Below are 24,713 nucleotides of genomic sequence, written 5' to 3'. Positions count from 1 at the left end.
AGTGTTTGGGATTAGGGGTAAAAAGGGGAGGAAGTGCTTGCTGTCTTGAGGCAAATCAGAGAAGATAAATCCCCAGGACCGGACAGGGTTTTCCCTTGGACCTTGAAAGAGACTAATGTTAAAATTGCAGGGGCTCTGGCAGATATATTTAAAATGGGTGAGGTGCAGGATGATTGGAGGACAGCTCATGTTGTTCCGTTGTTTAAAAAAGGCTCAAAAAGTAATGCAGGAAATTATAGGCCGGTAAGTTTGACGTCAGTAGTAGGTAAATTAGTGGAAGGAGTACTAAGAGATAGGATCTACAAATATTTGGATAGACAGGGACTTATTAGGGAGAGTCAACATGGCTTTGTGCGTGGCAGGTCATGTTTAACCAATCTATTAGAGTTTTTCGAGGAGGTTACCAGGAAAGTGGATAAAGGGAAGGCAGTGGATGCTGTCAACATGGACTTCAGTAAGGCCTTTGACAAGGTCCCGCAAGGGAGGTTAGTTAGGAAGGTTCAGTCGCTAGGTATACATGGAGAGGTAGTAAATTGGATTAGACATTGGCTCAATGGAAGAAGGGGCTTGGAGCTCCGAAAGCTTGTGTGGCTTTTGCTACCAAATAAACCTGTTGGACTTTAACCTGGTGTTGTTAAACCTCTTTCAATGGAAGAAGCCAGAGAGTGGTAGTGGAGGATTGCCTCTCTGAGTGGAGGCCTGTGACTAGTGGTGTGCCACAGGGATCAGTGCTGGGTCCATTGTTGTTTGTCATCTATTTCAATGATCTGGATGATAATGTGGTAAATTGGATCAGCAAATTTGCTGATGACACAAAGATTGGAGGTGTAATGGACAGTGAGGAAGGTTTTCAAAGCTTGCAGAGGGATTTGGACCAGCTAGAAAAATGGGCTGAAAAATGGCAGATGGAGTTTAATGCAGACAAGTGTGAGGTATTGCACTTTGGAAGGACAAACCAAGGTAGAACATACAAGGTAAATGATAGGACACTGAAGAGTGCAGTAGAACAGAGGGATCTGGGAATACAGATACATAATTCCCTAAAAGTGGCGTCACAGGTAGATAGGGTCGTAAAGAGTGCTTTTGGTACATTGGCCTTTGTAAATCAAAGTATTGAGTATAAGAGTTGGAATGTTATGGTGAGGTTGTATAAGACATTGGTGAGGTCGAATTTAGAGTATTGTGTGCAGTTTTGGTCACCTAATTACAGGAAGGATATTAATAAGGTTGAAAGAGTGCAGAGAAAGTTTACAAGGATGTTGCTGGGACTTGAGAAACTGAGTTACAGAGAAAGGTTGAATAGGTTATTTCCTGGAGCATAGAAGAATGAGGGGAGATTTGATAGAGGTGTATAAAATTATGATGGGTATAGATAGAGTGAATGCAAGCAGGCTTTTTCCACTGAGGCTAGGGGAGAAAAAAACTAGAGGACATGGGTTAAGGGTGAAGGGGGAAAAGTTTAAAGGGAATATTAGGGGGGGCTTCTTCACACAGAGAGTGGTGGGAGTGTGGAATGAGCTGCCAGATGAGGTGGTGAATGCGGGCTCACTTTTAACATTTAAGAAGAACTTGGACAGGTACATGGATGAGAGGGGTGTGGAGGGATATGGTCCAGGTGCAGGTCAGTGGGACTAGGCAGAAAAATGGTTCGGCACTGACAAGAAGGGCCAAAAGGCCTGTTTCTGTGCTGGAATGTTCTATGGTTCTATGGTTCTATCAACTCCACGTCCCACCTTACTCCCATATCGCTTGATTCGCCTTCGTGCTAACCAAAATCTATTTATCTCTGTCTTAATATCCACTGACTGAACCTTCACATCCCTCGACGTGAATAAGGGGCGAATAAGGAGCTGGCTATTTAAGACTGAGATGAGGGGGAATCTCAGAAGGTGGTGAATCTTTAGAATTCTCTATCCATGGGGCTGTGAAAACTCAATCATTGAGCATGTTCAAGACAGAGTTCGATAAGATTTCTGGATACGAATGATATTCAGGGATATGGGGATAGCGGGGAAAATGATATTGAGATAGTTTACCTTATTTATTAGTGTCACAATAATGACATATTACATTAACACTGCAATGAAGCTACTGTGAAAATCCCCTAGTCGCCACACTCCGGCGCCTGTTCGGGTACACTGAGGGAGAATTTAGCATGGCCAATGCACCTAACCAGCATGTCTTTCGGACTGTGGGAGGAAACCAGAGCCCCCTGTCCTCCTCCTCTGCAGAAAAAAAAATAGTAAGAGTTTTAACAACACCAGGTTAAAGTCCAACAGGTTTATTTGGTAGCAAATACCATTAGCTTTCGGAGTGCTGCTCCTTCGTCAGATGGAGTGGAAATCTGCTCTCAAAACCTCTGCTCTCAAAAAGGTTTTGAGAGCAGATTTCCACTCCATCTGACAAAGGAGCAGCGCTCCGAAAGCTAATGGTATTTGCTACCAAATAAACCTGTTGGACTTTAACCTGGTGTTGTTAAAACTGTTACTGTGTTCACCCCAATCCAACGCTGGCATCTCCACATCATGAAAAAAAAAATAGGCAGCACCGTGGCACAGTAGGTTAGCACTGCTGCCTCACAGCGCCAGGGACCCGGGTTCGATTCCTGGCTTGGGTCACTGACTGTGTGGAGTTTGCACATTCTCTCCGTGTCTGCGTGGATTTCCTCCGGGTGCTCCGGTTTCCTCCCACAGTCCAAAGATGTCCGGGTAAAGTGGATTGGCTGTGTTAAATTGTCCTTTAGTGTCCAAAGATCATAGAATCATAGAATCCTACAGTGCAGAAAGAGGCCATTCGGTCCATTGCGTCTGCACCAACCACAATCCCACCCAGGCCCTATCCACATATCCCTACATATTACCCACTAACCCCTCTAACCTATGCATCCCGGGACACTAAGGGGCAATTTAGATGTGGTTAGGTGGATTGGCCATGCTAAATATATATTTGTTATAGGTAAGCCTATATATAGGCCTAGGTAGGGACATGACCGGCGCAACTTGTGGGCCGAAGGGCCTGTTTGTGCTGTAGTTTTTCTATGTTCTATGTTCTAAATTGTCCCTTAGTGTCCAAAAATGTGTAGGTTAGGTTGATTGGCTATGCTAAATTGCCCCTTAATGTCCAAAGATGTGCAGGGGGTCTAGCTAGGGTAAATGCCTGGAGTAATGGGGGTAGTGGCCAGTGCAGACTCAGCAGGCTGAATGGCCTCCTTCTGCATTGTAGGATTCTATGGATTCACCCAGAGGAAACCCACACAGACACAGGGAGAATGTGCAGACTCGGCACAAACACTGACCCAAGCCGGGAGTCAAACCAGGGTCCCTGGCGTTGTGAGGCAGCAGTGCTAACCACTGTACCACCCATAGATGATCAGCCATGCTCTGTTTGAATGGTGGGGCAGCCTGAATGGTCTACACGCCTGCTCCTATTAACATATTTCTCAAATGGTCGTTCCTTTATGAGACAGCGCCCTCTGGCGCTAGATTCTCCAGCCAAGGGAAACAAACGGTCAGCATTTAGCCAGGCTTTCTGAGGATTTTCTACTTTGCAATGAGATCACCCCTTATTAACCTAAACTTCAGGGAGTACAGACCCTTTGTAGTCAATGTCCTGTTGTCGGACAACTTTCTCACTCCAGGAATTAACCTCGCGAATCTTTGTTGCCCTCCCTGTCAAGTTTTTAAAATGTTTTAAAGTTGAAGTTTATTTATTAGTGTCACAAGTAGATCTACATTCACACTGCAATGAAGTTGCTGTGAAAATCCCCTAGTCGCCACACTCCGTTTGGGTACACTGAGGCAGAATTTAGCACGGCCAATGCACCTTACCAGCACGTCTTTCAGACTGTGGGAAGAAACCGAAGCGCCTGTGAGGCAGCAGTGCTAACCACTGTGATGAAAGTACATTCTTTCTTAGGTACAGAGACCAGAACCGTACACAGCTTTACAAGCATGCTGACACCTAACCCCCAGACAATTTATACATGCACCACAAAATCCTGCCCATAGGGGAGCATAGCGGCATAGTGGTTAGCACTGCTGCCTCGCAGCGCAAGGGACCTGTGTTCGAATCCCGGCTTGGGTCACTGTCTGTGTGGAGTTTGCACATTCTCCCCGTGTCTGCGTGGGTTTCCTCCGGGTGCTCCGGTTTCCTCCCACAGTCCGAAAGACGTGCTGGTTCGGTGCATTGGCCGTGCTAAATTCTCCCTCAGTGTACCCGAACAGGTGCCGGTGTGCGTAAGTAAACTTTAAAGTATGCCATTTGCCTTCCCTATTGCTTGCTGTATCCATCATGCTAACTTTCTGTGATTCCCATACAAGGAAAACCCACGGCCGTTTCAGCATCCTTTACTAGTCTCAGACATTGCTCTCTCTATGATATCTGGGTGTGAAATCTGCTGTGATACCTGTGCAGTGTTATTCTGTTGTATATTCTGTCTCACCTTTCAGCAGCTCCTGGGTCTCTTTGCTGTATGAAGCTCTGGCACAATTCCAGAATCCAATGCCAGTTTGTCCATTACCCTTTCCCTGGTCGCTGGCCATTTTATAGAGAGTGTCCCTGCTCCACTCCCTGGCCTGGGAGCTGGAGGAGAGACTGGGGCAGCAGCTGGTTACACAGAGCAGCAAGATCCCAGACTGAACCCACCTAGTGTCTGGAGAGACTGACCAGAGGCTGCACAGGGGCCAGAGACCGACTGACCAGAGACCGGACAGTGACCAGAGACTGGACAGTGGCCAGACAGAGACCAAAGACTGGATAGTGGCTGGACAGGGGCCAGAGACTGACCAGGGGCCAGAGACTGACCAAAGGCCGGACAGGGGCCAGAGACTGACCAGAGGCCAGAGACTGACTGACCAGCGGCCGGGCGGGGCCAGAGGCCGGGAGGGAGACTGTGACCAGAGGTCAGAAACTGACCAGAGGCTGGACTTGGGCCAGAGACCGGGAGGAGGGCCAGAGGCGGGAGGGACAGTGGCCACAGGCCGGGTTGCGGCGTCGGTCGCTATGGCGACGCAGGGCCCGCCCCTAAACCCAGCAGCCACCGCGCGGACTACAACCCCCAGAATGCACCGCGCCATCCGGAAACATAACCACCAGCAGCTGCAAACTGTGGGATAGGGATCATCACTGGACCCAGTGCAGAGATAGAGGTCATCACTGGATCCAGTGCAGTGGGCTAGGGGGTCATCACTGGATCCAGTGCAGTGGGATAGAGGTAATCACTGGATCCAGTGCAGTGGGATAGAGGTCATCATTGTATCCAGTGCAGTGGACTAGGGGGGGGGGGGCATCACTGGATCCAGTGCAGTGGGGGCAATGGTCACACTGGATCCAGTGCAGTCACCTGGTGACATTGGGGTGGGGGTAATCAGTGGATGCAGTGACATGGGTGGGGGTAATCAGTGGATGCAGTGACATGGGTGGGGGTAATCAGTGGATGCAGTGACACTGGGGTGGGGGTAATCACTGGATGCAGTGACATTGGTCTGGGGTAATCACTGGATGCAGTGACATTGGCAGTCACACTGGATCCAATGGGGTTGATAATGGCAGTTCCAGATGAGTTTTTAACTACATTTTTGTCCTGTCATTAAAACCGCCCATTTTCACTTTAATCCATTGCCAAACTCCAGCCCTTCCTCAACTAAGCTGCTGTTTGACCCTCATTGACAGTTTCATTGCATCTGAACTTGGCTATTCTAACTGAACCATCTCCCACTTTCTATCCCCCAGAATCTTGAGGTCATTCCAAAACTCTGCTGCCCATGTCCTACCTTACACCAAATTTCATCCCTTAACTCCTCTACCTTGCCATGGTTCACAATTCTTAAAATTTTCATTCTCTTTTTTTCAAATCCTCACTGGCCTCGCTCCTATCGCTGTAATCTCATCCAATCTCATGGCCAAGATATCTACACTTCTCCAATTCTGGACTGTTGAGCATCTCCAGGTTTGTGTAGTTCTTCCACCATTGACAGCTGTGCCTTCAGCTGCCTATACCCCAAATGCTGGAATTCCCCCCCTAAACCCCTCTGCCTAGCTCTCCTCCTTTAAGATACCCCTCAAGTCATAGAATCTCTACAGTGCAGGAGGCCATTCAGCCCATCCAGCCTGCACCGACAACAATCCCACCCAGGCCCTATCCCCATAATCACATGTATTTACCCTGGGCGGCACGGTAGCACAGTGGTTAGCACTGCTGCTTCACACTGCTGCTTCACAGCTCCAGGGACCTGGGTTCGAATCCTGGCTCTGGTCGCTGTCTGTGTGGAGTTTGCACATTCTCCGTGTGTCTGCGTGGGTTTCCTCCCACAGTCCAAAGATGTGCGGGCTAGGTTGATTGGCCATTCTAAATTGCCCCTTAGTCTCCCGGGATGCATAGGTTAGAGGCGTTAGTGGGTGGATATGTGGATAGGATTGTGATTGGTGCAGACTCGATGGGCTGAATGGCCTCTTTCTGCACTGTAGGATTCTAAATCTCCCTGACACTAAGGGGCAACTTAGCATGGCTAATCAACCTAACCTGCACATCTTTGGACTGTGGGAGGAAACCGGAGCACCCGGAGAAAACCCACGCAGACACGGGGAGGTCAAACTTCGCACAGTCACTCCAAGGCGGGAATCGAACCCGAGTTCCTGGCGCTGTGAGGCAGCAGCGCCAGCCGCTGTAACCTACCTCTTTTTACACAGAGGGTGGTGGGGGCCTGGAATGCGCTGCCAAGTAGGGTGGTGGAGGCAGGCACGCGGACATCGTTTAAGACTTACCTGGATAGTCACATGAGCAGCCTGGGAATGGAGGGATACAAACGATTGGTCTCGTTGGACCAAGGAGCGGCACAGGCTTGGAGGGCCGAAGGGCCTGTTTCCTGTGCTGTACTGTTCTTTGACCAGACATGGTATCATATTTTGTTTTATGTTTCTATAAAGGTGGATGGTGAAGTTGCAGATGGCACAGTGGTTAGCAGTGCTGCCTTGCAGTGCCAGGGACCTGGGTTCGATTCGTGGCTTGGATCCCCGGCTTGGGTCACTGTCTGTGCGGAGTCTGCACATTCTCCCCGTGTTTGCATGGGTTTCCTCCCACAGTCTGAAAGATGTGCTGGTAGGTGTATTGGCCGTGCTAAATTCTCCCTCAGTGTACCCGAACAGGCGCTGGAGTGTGACGACTTGGGGATTTTCACAGTCACTTTAATGCAGCATTAATGTAAGCCTACTTGTGACACTAATAAATAAACTTTAAACTTGAAAAGATAGTGACGGTGATTGAGAAACATGACAATGGCCAGCACATGACCTATTCTAACAAACCAACCGTCAGATGTGAGGTAACACACCTCTCAAAAGAAGCAAGCTTCCCTCTTCCACAATGACTATTTCCAGGCTACATGGAAAAAACTGACAAAGTAATGGGACGGCAATGGCGTAGTGGTATTGTTACTGGTCTAGTAATCAGAGACCCAGGGTAATGCTCTGGGGACCTGGGTTCAAATCCCGCCACGGCAGATGGTGGAATTTGAATAAGAAATCTGGAATTAAAAGTCTACTTCATGAAACCATTGTCGATTGTCGTTAAAAAATCATCTGGTTCACTAACGTCCTTTAGGGAAGGAAATTTATCATCCTTACCCAGTCTGGCCTACAGAGCCACAGCAATGTGGTTGACTTTTTAAATACCCTCAGGGATGGGGCAATAAGTGCTGGCCCAGCCAGCGACACCCACAGCCCAAGAACAAATAAAAGAAAGCATGTTGATGAACTTCTCAATCACAATCAAGCAGGCACACAGTTGGACAATATTCCATTTTATTGGCCCCGATTTTACCCATTTTGTTAGCAGAATAATATAGCTTTGGAACAGTGCTTGTGGTTTCAATAAATATTATATACAAATGGGTACGGACGATTAACAGAATAAAGATCCTGCATCAGCAAAACCGTTGAATTCTCCCTCGCAAAGCAAACCGATAACTACCAAAAACATCTGATGAAATGGCACCGATAGTCCCTCGAGAGTAAATATAAAAAAGGCTTTCACAACAAACATCAAATCGAATTAAGGCTTATTTTTGGCAGCTGTTCCTGGATATTAGGTAGAAATATAATTAATGCTAAGAAACTACAAAATCTCAAAGACGTTAACCGGGGTAAGAGTGCGTCTGCTAGGGCTCAAGTCCGACGCACAGAATGTTTCTCATTCAATCTATGGAAGCACAGAGTTTAAGTTTCAAAATACACAGTTGAGAGTCCAGAACTGTTGACGTGAGAATGTAAGCCGATTTTAATTTGACGCGTGTGTGTGCAAATGCCCCATCAGGAGGCAGAACGGGAAGTCTGACCCCAACCGAATTAAGTATCAAGAGCCTTCCTGTGTCACATTGGTGTCGGCTCCCCTTCAGTGCGCTGAGCTATGAGCAGGTCTAAGGGACAGGGCGTGCACCAGCTTTGAGCTTCAGTTCCATCGCACGATACTACAGCATACTGTAACGCATACTGATCGAGGCTGAGATGCAGCAAGAATACAGGCAGATTAAATAGAGATGTGGAGACCGCCTAATTTCCGGTTTAAACCAGGAGGGTGATGATCAACAACAGAGGCAGTGGGACACCAAGTAAAGCATCAGGAACAGCTTCGTTGTTTGCCTGCAGTTTGTACACCTGTAGGACGTTGGTCTGCTCAGGGTGTCTGCTGAATGTGCACAATTCCATATGTATGTGTAAGGTATGGACCTGCAAGTGAATTTATCCTGCTACGGCTTTCAAATGTCTGTCCTGATGTTGCAAGAATCTTGCTAATCATTAACAATTAGTGCAGAGTGGAATGCCTCACTTCTAAAAAGCCAACACTGAAATGAGATACGAAGATGACAATATGAAGAGGATTCTGGTCGGATTGAGCTGGGTCTCAATGGTGACGCTTTCACAGCCTGGAGGTTTGTAACTTTGTCACTCGGCAAAGATTCACCTGATGGCAATAAGTGAGGCTGAGGACCACTGATTCTAAATACGAAGACCATGTATACACACACACACACACACCCACACACACAGCCTATCCTGCTTCATTCTGAAAAGTGCCTCTGAATTACTTGTTACAAAGCCTAGTTAGAGAAGCTGGCAGAAGCTCCCTTCAGCTCCAATATTGACAGACATGCAATAGAACGGGAGGTGATGCAGTCGACAGTCTGCTCAGGATTCTGGGTTGTTCATACTCAGTGCAGGAAAGGGTCAGCATCACGTCTCAACAATGATCAGAGTAATCTGGGACTAACTGCAAGAGTCAGCGTGACACACAAATCCAGAGTCCGGAGAGACAGGTTAACATTTTGAATTTCCCCTTTCCAATCTCCTTGGTTCCAGCGCTGTTCCTGTTCATTATCTCAGTTTGGAAAGACTGCTCTTGCCACTGATTGGCCTGTGTTCAAATCTGGCGAGTGCACGGCGTCCAGTGCCCCTAGAGTTCCCAGTGGCCCCCCCGAGTGCATGGTGCCCAGTACGCCCAGACTGCATGGTGCCTGATGCGCCCAGAATGTATGGCGTCTGGTACTCCCCCAGAATGCACGGCATCCAGTGCCCCCAGTGTGCACGGTACCTGATACGTCCAGAGTGCACGGTGCCCTCTGCCCCCTGTGGCCTCCAGAGTGCCAAGCATGCCCAGAGTGTACGGCGCCGGGTACGCCCAGAATGCGCGGAGCCCAGTACCCCCCAGAATGTGCGGCGCCCTCTGCCCCCAGAGTGCACGGTGCTTGGTACGCCCAGAGTGCACAGCGTCTGGTAGCCCCCCCAGAATGCACGGCGCTTGGTGCCCCCAGAGTTCCTAGTGGCCCCCAGAGAGCATGGCGCCCAGTACACCCAGAGTGCAAGACACCCTGTGCCCGGTACCCTTCACCCCACTGTACAATGAAGTGTCAGTATGCTAGTACACAACACTCACATATTGTCCCTGATGAGTCACTGGTAAGTTACTAATTTTTGGAGACTTGTACAGCGTCCTTGCAAAGATTTCAGTTACAACTGGTAAAAGCTTCAGACCTTCAGACAATGTGCCTATATAAAATAACCAGTACTTGCAAACAGATGGAAGTTTAGAGTTGTGTTGTACGTCGCTAGGTATTTAGACATCGGGCTGTGCAGCAGCAGGACAGTGTGGGGCCGGAACAGGACAGGATCTTCACACACAGAGAAAGAAACCCTACTCCACAGCACAGTGACGGTCAGGCAAGGAACTCGCCCGCAGTGAACAAGTATAGAGTCATCCAGGAACTAGCAATCAACTCTGCAGCTGCAAAACCCTGAACAACACTGTGCAGAAGGAAAGGACAGACTTGAGCCCCGAGAATGGAGAGTCTCTCTCACCGGTGATGTTAAAATGCGCTAAGCACAAATATTACAGGACTGTAGTGGCTTCTATTGCACATAATCTAAAGATATATAGTGAGTAACGCCATGTCAGCACCACGAGAAAGGTGGCTAATGTCAGTAGGAGGTTCAGGTACTCTTCCTGTGAACCAATCACCAGATACTGTTGAGTTGAACCAGTCTCGACAAGTCTGGTCTTGCCCAAGAGCTGATGTCACAAATGCAGCTTTCCATTCACCTCAGCACTTTCACCAATCATAAATTCTTCTCTTTGGCATTTTTGGACTTTCCCTCTGGCTTGTTGCCAAGAAACTTCAGCATCTTGCTCGGTTTGAATTTCAACTTTTTCTTTATTTCGCTGTTGGTATCTTTGTGGAAATCTGTTTTTAAATAATGAAAAAGAAATGATCACGTTTCTGATGTATACAAATGAGTCGACACAGCCGGGGGCCTGCAAGAGGGACCGGGCCCGGGGCTTGCACGAGGGAGCGGGCCTGGGGGCACTACACGAGGGAGCGGGCCCGGGGCCTGCACGAGGGAGCGGGCCCGGGGCCTGCACGAGGGAGCGGGCCTGGGGGCACTGCACGAGGGAGCGGGCCCGGGGCCTGCACGAGGGAGCGGGCCCGGGACCTGCACGAGGGAGCGGGCCCGGGGCCTGCACGAAGGAACAGGCCTGGGGCCTGCATGAGGGATTGGGACCAGGACCTGCACGAGGGACCGGGCCTGAGGGCCTGCACGAGAGACCGGGCCTGGGGGCCTGCACGAGGGACCGGGCCCAGGGACACTGCATGAGAGAGCGGGCCCGGGGCCCTGCACGAGGGCCTGGGCCCTGAGTCCTGCACGAGGGAGTGGGCCCGGGATCTGCACAAGGGAGTGGGCCCGGGATCTGCACAAGGGAGCAGACCCGGGTCCCGCACGAGGGATTGGGACCGGGCCCTGCACAAGGGACCGGGCTTGGGGCCCACACGAGGGGCCCGGCCCGGGCCTAGGCCCTGCACAAGGGAGCGGGCCTGGGGCCTGCACGAGGGAGCGGGCCGGGGGACTGCACGAGGGAGCGGGCCCGGGGCCTGCACGAGGGAGTGGGCTCGGGGCCTGCACGAGGGACTGAGCCCGGGGCCCCGCATGAGGGAGTGGGCCGCAATTTTAAGGGCAACATTGTCGGATATCCAAGTCACATTGTCGGAAATCAGCTACAGAGGTAGAGTGCAGGTAGTTGATAGGATCATAGAATCCCGACAGTTCAAAAGGAGGCCATTCGGCCCATCGAGTCTGCACCGACCACAATCCCACCCAGGCCCGATCCCCATAACCCCACATATTTACCCTGCTAATCCCCCTGATACTAAGGGTCAATTTAACATGGCCAATCAATCTAACCCGCACATTTCAGGAGTGTGGGAGGAAACTGGAGCACCCGGAGGAAACCCATGCAGACACGGGGAGAACGTGCAAATTCCACACAGACAGTGACCCGAGGCCAGAATTGAACCCGGGTCCCTGACGCTGTGAGGCAGCAGTGCTAACCACTGTGCCACGGTGCAGTGTGGCAGGTACTAGACATGCTGACAATGCTGCCACCCCATAGATGAGGGCCAGTCAACCATGCAACGTTCCTCGGAGAGATACCTTCCTCTGAGATAGTCTCTGGGACCCTGCTTATATGATACAATTTCCACTAACTTCCTCCATTGGAGTTCCGGAAGAGAGGGGAAGTGGCGATGGGGCAAGAGGCCCGAAGATCCATGAACGACCCTGGAGACGGATATCATCCAAAAGCAAGAATTTGGGAATCTCGGCAGAATTCCACCCTTATTATGCTGCCTCGACCAACTAACCCTGCTGCTGTTCTCAATGGGGGAAAGAAAGCAATGGAAAGGGACACATATCAGCTCACATTAAATAAGACTGAGCAAACTGCCTCATGTTGTACACTCTGTAATCTCTCCAGTCCGGAAATCTATTGCTCGGAAACACCAGTTGTCCAGAAATTTTCTGAATAGACCCACACACCTCACGGCATCATTTTTGTACCGTACTTTGAGAATTTAAACATGGAAGGTAAAGTATTTGGACTCGCAGCAAGTATCTCACCTTTGTTTTTAATCATTGCTGCCAGCAACTTATCCTCCTCTTCCTCTCTGTAAGATAATAACGTGAGAATTAACCTCCCAGGTCTCTCTCGTACACAGCTTTGGGAGAATCAAGATATTCTCCGCTACCCTGTGTTCGTCACTCTCAGAAAGGAAGCTTGCACCCCAATATCCTGTGCCAGGGCCCTGGTACCCCAATGTCCTGTGCCAGGACCCTGGCACCCCAATGTCCTGTGCCAGGACCCTGGCACCCCAATATCCTGTGCCAGGACCCTGGTACTCCAATATCCTGTGCCAGTTACCCCTACAGGGACTTTGTACCCCAATATTGTGTGCTAGTTAACCCTACAGGACCCTGCTACACCTACATCCTGTGCCAGTTACCCCTACAGAACGCTGGTACCCCAATATCCTGTGCTAGTTACCACTACTGAAACTTTGTACCCCAATATTGTGTGCCAGTTACCCTTACAAGACACTGGTACCTGTATATCCTGTGCCAGTTACCCCTACAGAAGCCTGATTCCCCAATATTGTGTGCCAGTTACCCTACAGGAACTTTGTACCCCAACATCGTATGTCAGTTACCCCTACAGGACCCTCGTATCCCAATATGGTGTGCCAGTTACACCTACAGGGTCTCTGCATTCCAATATCCTGAGCCAGTACCTCTGCTGGAAGCTCGTACCTCAATATCTAGTGCTAATCCCCCCCACAGGAGGCCAGTCCTCCAATATCCTGAGCCTTTCACCCCCCAGCAGCTGATTCCATTACCGCTGTCGGTCCTCATCCAGGCTGTTGATGATGGCGTTTCTTTGCTCGATGACTGTAATCAGCTCCTGCATTAACTCGGTCTCTCGCGCTCGATCCTCATCTGTCCAGTCTTTCTCTGCAGGGACAACGGAAGCAGTGATCAGCCGGAGGGAACTGGGAGTGCGGGAGGTAATTCCTTGAGTGTGCTCTGTGGCGGTCACTAACCTGGTTTGTTGAGTAGGCAGCGTAATTCATACTCCACGTCAGCCTGTCGCTCCTCCAGATTCTGCTGCTTGAAACTGGGAAATAAGAACAGGGTTCACATCACTACAACAGGCTTCAGACAAGCTTGAGGTTGAGGAGGGCCTCCTCGGTAATACAGCTGCAAATAGCAATCGTTATAGACGGTTATAGCAATCGTTATAGACGGTTATAGCAATCGTTATAGACCATCCATTTACAATTCCATTAGTCCATAAGATATAGGAGCAGAATTGTCCAAAGATGTGCGGGTTAGGTTAACTGGCCATGCTAAATTGCCCCTTAGTGTCCCGGGATGTGTAGGTTAGAGGGATTAGCGGGTAAATATGTGGGGATATGGGGATAGGGTCTGGGTGGGATTGTGGTCGGTGCAGACTCGATGGGCCGAATGGCCTCTTTCTGCACTGTACGGTTTCTATGATTTCTATGAATTAGGCCATTCGGCCCATCGAGTCTGCTCCGCCATTCAGTCATGGCCAATAAGTTTCTCAACCCCATTCTCCTGCCTTTTCTCCGTAACCTTTGATCCCCTGACCAATCAAGAACCCATTTATCTCTGTCTGCAATACACTGAGTGACCTGGTTGCCACAGCCTTCTGTGGCAATGAGTTCCACAGATTCACCACCCTCTGGCTGAAGAAATTCCTCCTCATCTCGGTTCTAAAGGGTCGTTCCTTTACTCTGGGGCTAGTCTCTCCGACTAATGGAAACATCTTCCCCACGTCCACTATATCCAGGCCTTTCAGTATCCCTTCACTCAGCCAAGGCGACTGGGTGATCTGGGTCCAGCAGACTTTAGCACCATCCCCTCACCATCTGCCCACTCTTGCTGATTCACTGCTACTGGTCGGATCACTGATGAGGGGCTGGGACAACCTGTTGGTTTAGTCTTCTAGCGCTAAACGGAAACAGTGGCCTGGGCCAGAACAGAGGGACCTGTCTGACATACCAGGGCTGTACAAGCACTCAGCCATTCTTGTTCCTGAGAGTGGAAGAGGCGTAAGGGGCAGAGAGTGGAGAGGAGGGGGAGGGGGAGAGGAGGGGAAGGGGGAAAGGAGGGGGAAAGGAGGAAGACGAGGAAAGGGGAAGAAGAGTAAGAGTGGGAACACAGCGCCATTGCTCTGCTTCATTTAAAGATCATTGTTGGATGATGAGGAAATTAAATTACCCAAAGTATATCTCTCAGCCATGTATAAGGTGGAAATACTGACCGCTTTGTACAACTCAAAGGTTACACAGGAGTGCAGAGGATAATAATTTTTTAAAAATTCATTCGTGGGACATGGGCGTCGCTGGCTGGCCAGTATTTATTGCCCATCCCTAGTCGCCCTTGTTCAGAGGGCAGTTGAGGGTCAACCACATTGCTGTGGCTCTGGAGTCACATGTAGGCCAGACCGGGTAAGGACGGCAGATTTCCTTCCCTAAAGGACATTTGTGAACCAGATGGGTTTTTCCGACAATTAACAATGGTTTCATGGTCATCAGTAGATTAATTCCAGATATTTTTTATTGAATTCAAATTCCACCATCTGCCGTGGCGGGATTCGAACCCGGGTCTCCAGAACATTAGCTGAGTTTCTGGATTAGTAGTCTAGTGATAATACCACTAGGCCATTGCATCTCCTAACTGCCCCTAATTTCAATAACAAGGTTGCCCCACATTGACAGGTGATACAATGACCTGACCACAGACAGCAATCCCTTTCCTCTCTCCAGTGGTTAACACTCTCAGCGCCAGGGACCCGGGTTCGATTCCTGGCTTGGGTCACTGTCTGTGCGGAGTCTGCGCGTTCTCCCCATGTCTGCATGGGTTTCCTCCGGGTGCTCCGGTTTCCTCCCACAGTCCGCAAGACGTGCTGGTTAGGTGCACTGGCCATACTAAATTCTCTCTCAGTGTTACCCGAACAGGCGCCAGAGTGTAGCGACTCGGGGATTTTCACTGTAACTTCATTGCAGTGTGAATGTAAGCCTACTTGTGACACTAATAAATAAACTTAAACATTAAAACTTTCCTTCACACACATTCCTCCAGGTCAAAGACAGCTTGGCAATTCCTGATCGTCCCCAAAGAGTACATTCATTAGGGGTATGGCAAAGCCAGGGCCCTTTGCTCTCAGGACACCCCTAACATGCGCAGGGTTATTGTGCTGCAGGTAGCTGAGACATGGCATCAAAAATAAAGGAAACAGACTTTCTTGGAATGAAACAGCCCCACGTTTGGGCCTTGGAAGTACAAAGGACAAAGAAAATTACAGCACAGGAACAGGCCCTTCGGCCCTCCAAGCCTGCACCGACCATACACCGACTGAACTAAAACCCTCTACCCTTCCAGGGACCATATCCCTCTATTCCCATCCTATTCATGTATTTGTCCAGACGTCCCTTAAAACTCACTATCGTATCTGCTTCCACTACCTCCCCCGGCAACGAGTTCCAGGCACCCACTACTCCCTGTCCCTCTGTGTAAAAAGAACTTGCCTCGTACATCTCCTTTAAACCTTGCCCCTCGCACCTTAAACCGATGCCCTCTAGTAATTGACTCTTCCACCCTGGGAAAAAGCTTCTGACTCTCCGTACTCACGTGTAAACGAGCTCGGACTCCCGGCGAACCAGCATGTGCTTCTCATGGATCAGTTTGAACCAGTCGACCAGGAGATCATCTTCATCCTCATCTGGGGGAAGCAAAAAGACAATAAATGCTGATTGGAGATGTGCCGTGGCCCGTTTCCCCTCCGAGAATCATTGCCACTCCCCCACCTGCCTCACCCTCAGCTCCCTCATTCCCTCACACAGTTTTATACTCGTTTTCAAAACCCTCTGTGGCTTTTCCCTCCCGAGGTCCTTGAACCATTATACATAATAGATTTGAGTGACATGTACAAGCTGCAGTGGAAATCTCTCTCTGCCTTTGATTTGAACTGATATGAATTCTCCTCCTGCCAGCTGATCAACAGACCATCTTCTGTAGCATTGGAATAAACAAAGAACAGCACAATACAGGAACAGGCCCTTCGGCCCTCCAAGCCTGTACTGATCATGATGCCCTAACTGAACTAAAAAAATCTTCTGCCCTTACTAAGAGAGATAGTATTTCAGTAGAATAGATCATTGATTATAGAATCGTTATGGTAGAAGAGGCCATTCGGCCCATCGAGTCTGCACAATCCCACCCAGACCCTATTCCCGTAACCCTCAGTTACCCTGCTAATCCCCCTGGGTGGCAAGCGCTGCTGTCTCTTACCTCCAAGGACCTGGGTTCGATTCCCAGCTTTGGGTCACTGTCTGTGTGGAGTTTGCACATTCTCCTCGTGTCTGCGTGGGTTTCCTGCGGGTGCTCCGGTTTCCTCCCACAGTCCAAAGCTGCGCAGGTTAGGTGCATTGACCATGCTAAATTGCCCCTTAGTGTCCCGGGATGTGTCGGTTAGAGGGATTAGCGGGGTAAATATGTGGGGTTACGGGGATAGGGCCTGGGTGGGATTGTTGTCGGTGCAGGCTCGATGGGCTGAATGGCCTCCTTCTGCACTGTAGGGTTTCAATGATTCTGACACAAGGGTCATTTTAGCACGGCCAATCCACCTAACCCGCACATCTTTGGACCGTGGGAGGAAACCGGAGCACCCGGAGGAAACTCACGCAGACACGGGAGAATGTGCAAACTCCACACAGACAGTGACCGAGGCTGGAATTGAACCCGGCTGTTGAAATATTGGTCTATACCCGAGGGGCAGGAATATAAAGGGGTGGAAGTTATGTGGCCGTTGTGTAAAGCTCTGGTTAGACCCCATCTGGAGTAATGCAGTCAGAGCTCTGAGCAACACACTCAGGAAGGATACATCAGAGCGGATTCACCAGAATGTTATCAGGGTTATGTTATGGGGACGGATTGCACTGATTAGGAAGGGGGTCATCTAATTGAGGTGTTTAAGATAATCAAAGGAGTTGATAGGATGGATAGGGAGAAACCATTTCCCCTCGAGGGAGAGTCACCTTAAAATTAGTGCTTGGTTATTAAAGGATGATACCAGGAAGCACTTCTTCACACTAGTGGAAGTCTGGAACTCTCTCCCTGAAAAAGCTGGGTCAAGTTAAGATGTAAATCAACCATGATCAAACTGAATAACGGGACAGGCTTTGGGGGCTGAATGGCCTCCTAGGGTCACCATATCAGGGCATAGGCCTATTTCATCCATTGCGTCTACGCTCTCCATACAATAACCCAGTCAGTCCCTTTCAACTACACTCTCCCATAGCTCTACAAGTTTATTTCCCTCAACTACGAACCCATGGTGGCGCAGTGGTTAGCACTGCTGCCTCACAGCGCCAGGGACCAGAGTTCAATTCTGGCCTGGGGTCACTGTCTGTGTGGAGTCTGCACGTTCTCCCCCGTGTCTGCGTGGGTTTCCTCCGGGTGCTCCAGTTTCCTCCCACAGTCCAAAGATATGTGGGTTAGGTTTGATTGGCCGTGCTAAATTGACCTAGTGTCTGGGGGATTAGCAGGGTAAACACATGGGGGTTACGGGGATGGGGCCTGGGTGGGATTGTTGTTGGTGCAGACTCGATGGGCCAAATGGCCTCCTTCTGCACTGTAGGGATTCTGTGATGCTATGAATCTCCTTCTGAAATCATTTGTCATATCCGCTTCTAACACCCTCGTAGGCAATGTGTTCCAGGTCATTGCCGCTCCCTACATAAAGCAAGTTCTTCCTCACAATTTCCCCCACATCTCTAGCCCAAAACCTTAAATCTACGCCCCCAAATCCTCGCACTCTAGCTAATCCAGCTAACTCTGACCTTGAGCGTGTGCTGAACTCACCATTTTCACAGCTGCGTAGCTTCTCCTCCAGAGCAACTCCGTGGTGTTCCAGTTCATCCAGACTCTGCTCCAGTCGTTCCAACTCTCCTTGAATATTCTCCTCTGGAATGTACTGATCCGCATGCACCTGGACAATCACAAGAGGCAGAGTTCCACGACTTTGATCAACTAGGAACCGTTTACAAATGAACGGAATACACCAGGAAAGAGAAACGTGAATCATCCTCAAAGGGCAGAGTTGAGGTACAGATTGAAGAGCACAGGTCCACGCTACTCAATGCCATTTGCTCTGGATCAGTTGCAGAGTTTGGCCATCTTTTCAATTGGTTGGCACAGCATCAGGCAAAACTTTTCCCGTTTGAAGTGAAGGCAAATTTAACACTGTGCCAATCATCCTGCCAATAATCCACCGTGAATAGTCGTGCCCAAATAACCTTCTAATGTTCGATAAACCAATCTGAGTGAGAGAACCGGTTATATATACACATACACACACACACGGCACAGTCAGCGAGTGTGGAAACAGCACAGGGCACAATCGAATGTGCTGACGGTTCACACTGGCCAGAATTTTCCAGCACCCCCTGCCGCAGGTTCTCCCAGTGAGCCATTGAAATCTCCATTCACATCGGCAGGACTGGAAGATCCTGTCAGCGAAAGGGCTGGAAAATTCCAGCCACTGAATGTGATAGCAGCTTGTGAGCACACACAGAGACAGACACAGAGACAGACACAGAGACAGACACAGAGACAGACACAGAGACAGACACAGAGACAGACACAGACACAGAGACAGACACAGAGACAGACACAGACACAGAGACAGACACAGAGACAGACACAGAGACAGACACACAGAAATTTGGATGTGGTTGCGGTGACGGAGACTTGGTTAAAAGGACAGGACTGGCAGCTGAATATTCCGGGGTATAAGTGTTTTAGGCGAGACAGAGGAGGGGCTAAAAAAGGTGGGGGAATAGCGATATTAGTTAGGGAGCATATTACCGCGGTGCAGAGGGTAGACAACTTAGAGGGGTCATGTACTGAGTCACTGTGGGTGGAACTCAGAAACAGGAAGGGTGCAGTCACTATGCTGGGGGTATACTACAGACCACCCAACAGCCCACGGGAAGTGGAGGAAAGGATATGTCAGGAGATTCTGGATATGTGCAGAAAAAATAGGGTTGTTGTAGTGGGGTACTTTAATTTCCCTGGTATAGACTGGAAAGTGCTTAGAGCTGGGTTCCGGACGGGGAGGAATTTGTAAAATGCATACTGGAAGGTTCTTTGGAACAGTATGTAGATAGCCCAACTAGAGATGGGGCTATACTGGACCTACTTCTGGGAAATGAGCCCGGTCAGGTCGTCAAAGTTTCAGTCGGGGAACATGTGGAAAATAGTGACCACAACTCTGTTAACTTTAGGATAGTAATGGACAAGGATGAGTGTTGTCCTAAGGGTAGGGTGCTAAATTGGGGGAAGGCTAACTATAGCCGGATTAGGCAGGAATTGGTGGACGTTGATTGGGAGAGGATGTTCGAGGGCAAGTCCACGTCTGGCATGTGGGAGTTTTTTAAGGAACAATTGATAAGGCTGCAGGACAGGCATGTGCCTGTAAAAAAGAAAGATAGGAAAGGTAGGATTCGAGAGCCGTGGATAACCAGGGAAATTGATGATCTGATTAAAATGAAAAGGGAGGTGTACGTTAAGTCCAGACAACTGAAAACAGATGGAGCTCTGGAGGAATACAGAGAGAGTAGGAAAGGGCGGCACGGTAGCACAGTGGTTAGCACTGCTGCTTCACAGTTCCAGGGACTTGGGTTCGATTCCCGGCTTGGGTCACTGTCTGTGTGGAGTTTGCACATTCTCCTCGTGTCTGCGTGGGTTTCCTCCGGGTGCTCCGGTTTCCTCCCACAGTCCAAAGATGTGCGGGTTAGGTTGATTGGCCGTGCTAAAATTGCCCCTTAGCGTCTTGAGATGGGTAGGTTAGAGGGATTAGCGGCTAAATATATAGGGATATGGGGGTAGGGCCTGGGTGGGATTGTGGTCGGTGTAGACTCGATGGGCCGAATGGCCTCTTTCTACACTGTAGGGTTTCTATTCTATTCTATTTCTAACTCAAACGGGGAGTTAGAAGGGCAAAAAGAGGTCACGAGATGTTCTTGGCAGGCAGGATTACGGAGAATCCTAAGGCATTCTATTCATACGTTAGGAACAAAAGAGTTGTCAGGGAGAAAATCGGACCTCTCAGGGACAAAGGAGGGGAATTATGCTTAGAACCCAAGGGAATAGGGGAGATCCTAAATGAATGCTTTGCATTGGTATTCACAAAGGAGAGGGGCGTGTTAACCAGGAGTGTCTCGGAGGGAGGTGTTGACCCGTTAGAGAAAATCTCCATTACAAGGGAGGAAGTGTTAGGTTTTTTAGGGAACATTAAAACTGACAAAGCCCAGGGCCTGATGGCAACTATCCTAGACTGCTCAGGGAGACGAGAGATGAAATTGCTGGGCCTCTGACGGAAATCTTTGTCGCTTCTTTGGACACAGGTGAGGACCCTGAGGATTGGAGGATAGCGAATGTGGTCCCGTTGTTTAAGAAAGCTAGTTGTTTAAGAAGGGTAGCAGGGATAACCCGGGAAATTATAGGCTGGCGAGCTTGACGTCCGTGGTAGGGAAGTTGTTGGAGAGGATTATTAGAGACAGGATGTATGTGCATTTAGAACGGAACAATCTCATTAGTGACAGACAGCATGGTTTTGTAAGAGGGAGGTCGTGCCTTACAAATTTGGTGGAGTTTTTTGAGGAAGTGACAAAAACGGTTGATGAAGGAAGGGCCGTGGATGTCGTCTATATGGATTTCAGTAAGGCATTTGACAAAGTCCCACATGGTAGGTTGGTTAAAAAGGTTAAGGCTCATGGGATACAAGGAGAAGTGGCTAGATGGGTGGAGAACTGGCTTGGCCATAGGAGACAGAGGGTAGCGGTTGAAGGGTCTTTTTCCGGCTAGAGGTCTGTGACCAGTGGAGTTCCGCAGGGCTCTGTACTGGGACCTCTGCTATTTGTGATATATATAAATGATTTGGAAGAAGGTGTAACTGGTGTTATCAGCAAGTTTGTGGATGACACGAAGATGGCTGGACTTGCGGATAGCGAAGAGCATTGTCGGGCAATACAGCAGGATATAGAAAGGCTGGAAAATTGGGTGAAGAGGTGGCAGATGGAATTTAATCCAGGTAAATGCGAAGTGATGCATTTTGGAAGAAATAATGTAGGGAGGAGTTATACAATAAATGGCAGATCCATCAAGAGTATAGAAACACAGAGGGACCTAGGTGTGCAAGTCCACAAATCCTTGAAGGTGGCAACACAGGTGGAGAAGGTGGTGAAGAAGGCATATGGTATGCTTGCCTTTATAGGACGGGGTATAGAGTATAAAAGCTGGAGTCTGATGATGCAGCTGTATAGAACGCTGGTTAGGCCACATTTGGAGTACTGCGTCCAGTTCTGGTCGCCGCACTGCCAGAAGGACGTAGAGGCGTTAGAGAGAGTGCAGAGAAGGTTTACCAGGATTTTGCCTGGTATGGAGGGTCTTAGCTATGAGGAGAGATTGGGTAAACTGGGGTTGTTCTCCCTGGAAAGACGGAGAATGAGGGGAGATCTAATAGAGGTGTACAAGATTATGAAGGGGATAGATAGGGTGAACGGTGGGAAGCTTTTTCCCCAGATCAGAGGTGACGATCACGAGGGGTCACGGGCTCAAGGTGAGAGGGGCGAAGTATAACTCAGATATTAGAGGGATGTTTTTTACACAGAGGGTGGTGGGGGCCTGGAATGCGCTGCCAAGTAGGGTGGTGGAGGCAGACACGCTGACATAGTTTAAGACTTACCTGGATAGTCACATGAGCAGCCTGGGAATGGAGGGATACAAACGATTGGTCTAGTTGGACCATGAACGGCACAGGCTTGGAGGGCCGAAGGGCCTGTTTCCTGTGCTGTACTGTTCTTTGAGACACACACAGAGAGACACACACACACACACAGTCCTGGGCTGGCTAGCAAACTGCAGGCTGACAATGCGGGGCCACTGTACATGCGCGGAGAGTTCCGGAATTGTCAGACTCCGACGTGAATAGGCCCCGCCCCTGAGCTTTTAATGATATTCACGAGTGTGGCCTCCGCATTGCACAGAGTGCGGGAGATTCGAGTCTGAACTCCCACTGAAAAAACAATCATGATTTACACAATTCTTCCCGCCAATTCAGCACTTACAATTTTTGGGGGGAGCATCCCCCCCCCACCCCGCCGTGGAGACAGAACCAGAGTTAACTTTGGGACTCGATTATAATTCTTCACTTCTGTTTTTAGGTCAGATTTCCAGCACCCGCAGTATCCTGCTTTTATCCAATGGGTTATTTATTGTGCACTTGTGAAGTCTCATCCTGCAGTGCAGCGCTCCCTCAGTACTGGAGTGCCAGCGTGGAATGTTGTGCTCCAAAGCCCCCGGCCTTCTGGTTGAGAGGGTTGGCAGCAACCACTGAGCCACAGCCGATATCCAGTGAACAGAGGCCATGAAGCGGTGCACGAGTTGCCTCAATGAATCTTAGGGGCTGCCTGGCCTACAGGGAACTACGAGGGGGAAACTAATGCAATTGTTTCTGCCCGTGTGTTTCTGTGCCACTTATCAACGTCAATACGCTGTAAGAATAGTAGAACAAAGAAAATTACGGCCCTCCAAGCCTGCACCGACCGTGCTGCCCCTCTGAACTAAAACCCCCTACTCTTCCGGGGACCGTATCCCTCTATTCCCATCCTATTCATGCATTTGTCCAGATGCCCCTTAAAAGTCTCTACCGTATCCGTATCCGCTTCCACTACCTCCCTCCCCCCCCCCCGCGAGTTCCAGGCCCACCACCCTCTGTAAAAAACCTGCCTCGTACATCTCGTTTAAGCCTTTAAACAGTGAATGGGAGCTTTCCAGTTGGGGTGTTCAGTAGTAAGTGGTGAGATGAGGGGTGGGAGGAGGGGATCAGCTAGCGGAGAGCGGGAGGCGGGGATCAGGCTAATGGCACGACCCCACCACCGGTACTACCACCAGCCGATGGACACACAACACTGATGCCAACAGGCGGGCATGGGGAGGCGGGGAGAAAGCTTGCATATCGATCATAGAAACCCTACAGTACAGAAAGAGGCCATTCGGCCCATTGAGTCTGCACCGACCACAATCCCACCCAGGCCCTACCCCCATATCCCTACATATTTTACCCGCTAATCCCTCTAATCTACGCATCCCAGGACACTAAGGGGCAATTTTAGCACGGCCAATCAACCTAACCCGCGCATCCTTGGACTGTGGGAGGAAACCGGAGAACCCGGAGGAAACCCACGCAGACACGAGGAGAATGTGCAAACTCTACACAGACAGTGACCCAAGCCGGGAATCGAACCCAGGTCCCTGGAGCTATGAACAAAGAACAAAGAACAGTACAGCACAGGAAACAGGCCCTTTGGCCCTCCAAGCCTGTGCCGCTCCTTGGTCCAACTAGACCAATCGTTTGTATCCCTCCATTCCCAGGCTGCTCATGTGACTATCCAGGTAAGTCTTAAACTATGTCAGCGTGCCTGCCTCCACCACCCTACTTGGCAGTGCATTCCAGGCCCCCACCACCCTCTGTGTAAAAAACGTCCCTCTGATATCTGAGTTATACTTCGCCCCTCTCAGCTTGAGCCCGTGACCCCTCGTGATCGTCACCTCCGACCTGGGAAAAAGCTTCCCACCGTTCACCCTATCTATACCCTTCATAATCTTGTACACCTCTATTAGATCTCCCCTCATTCTCTGTCTTTCCAAGGAGAACAACCCCAGTCTACCCAATCTCTCCTCATAGCTAAGACCCTCCATACCAGGCAACATCCTGGTAAACCTTCTCTGCACTCTCTCTAACGCCTCCACGTCCTTCTGGTAGTGCGGCGACCAGAACTGGACGCAGTACTCCAAATGTGGCCTAACCAGCGTTCTATACAGCTGCATCATCAGACTCCAGCTTTTATACTCTATACCCCGTCCTATAAAGGCAAACATACCATATGCCTTCTTCACCACCTTCTCCACCTGTGTTGCCACCTTCAAGGATTTGTGGACTTGCACACCTAGGTCCCTCTGTGTTTCTATACTCCTGATGACTCTGCCATTTATTGTATAACTCCTCCCTACATTATTTCTTCCAAAATGCATCACTTCGCATTTATCCGGATTAAACTCCATCTGCCACCTCTCCGCCCAATTTTCCAGCCGATCTACATCCTGCTGTATTGCTCGACAATGCTCTTCGCTATCCGCAAGTCCAGCCATCTTCGTGTCATATGCTAGCAGAGGGAGCCCAGTGTTCTCAAGCAATTGCTCCTTATCAGCATTAGACGTTAGTGTTCTTGGTATTGGGAATGTGG

At 49.7% G+C, this 24,713-nt stretch overlaps 2 protein-coding genes across 4 annotated transcripts in view; both read right to left on the bottom strand.

Annotated features, from left to right (window-relative positions):
- c21h22orf23 (chromosome 21 C22orf23 homolog) overlaps positions 1–4,997 on the bottom strand; it is a 96,905-nt gene extending 91,908 nt beyond the window's left edge. Inside the window, exon 1 of the mRNA XM_078237146.1 lies at positions 4,442–4,997. Coding sequence (XP_078093272.1) covers positions 4,442–4,541 — 100 coding nt within the window. The 5' untranslated portion in view covers positions 4,542–4,997. The remainder of the gene's footprint in view (positions 1–4,441) is intronic.
- Positions 4,998–7,769: 2,772 nt separating this feature from the next.
- micall1a (MICAL-like 1a) overlaps positions 7,770–24,713 on the bottom strand; it is a 112,524-nt gene continuing 95,580 nt past the window's right edge. For 2 of the 3 annotated variants that reach the window (XM_078237550.1, XM_078237549.1), the window contains exons 11-16: positions 18,268–18,394; positions 16,036–16,126; positions 13,419–13,492; positions 13,215–13,329; positions 12,442–12,488; positions 7,770–10,730 (exon numbers count right to left, since the gene is read on the bottom strand). In XM_078237550.1, the coding sequence (XP_078093676.1) occupies positions 10,606–10,730; positions 12,442–12,488; positions 13,215–13,329; positions 13,419–13,492; positions 16,036–16,126; positions 18,268–18,394 (579 nt within the window). In that variant the 3' untranslated portion in view covers positions 7,770–10,605. The remainder of the gene's footprint in view (positions 10,731–12,441; positions 12,489–13,214; positions 13,330–13,418; positions 13,493–16,035; positions 16,127–18,267; positions 18,395–24,713) is intronic. The other variant, XR_013500401.1, reaches the window with a different exon arrangement.

Source organism: Mustelus asterias, chromosome 21, assembly GCF_964213995.1.
Source record: "Mustelus asterias chromosome 21, sMusAst1.hap1.1, whole genome shotgun sequence".
Classification (NCBI taxonomy): Eukaryota; Metazoa; Chordata; class Chondrichthyes; order Carcharhiniformes; family Triakidae; genus Mustelus; species Mustelus asterias.
Note: the sequence above shows the minus strand (reverse complement) of the source record. Positions and strands in the feature narration are given on the sequence as shown.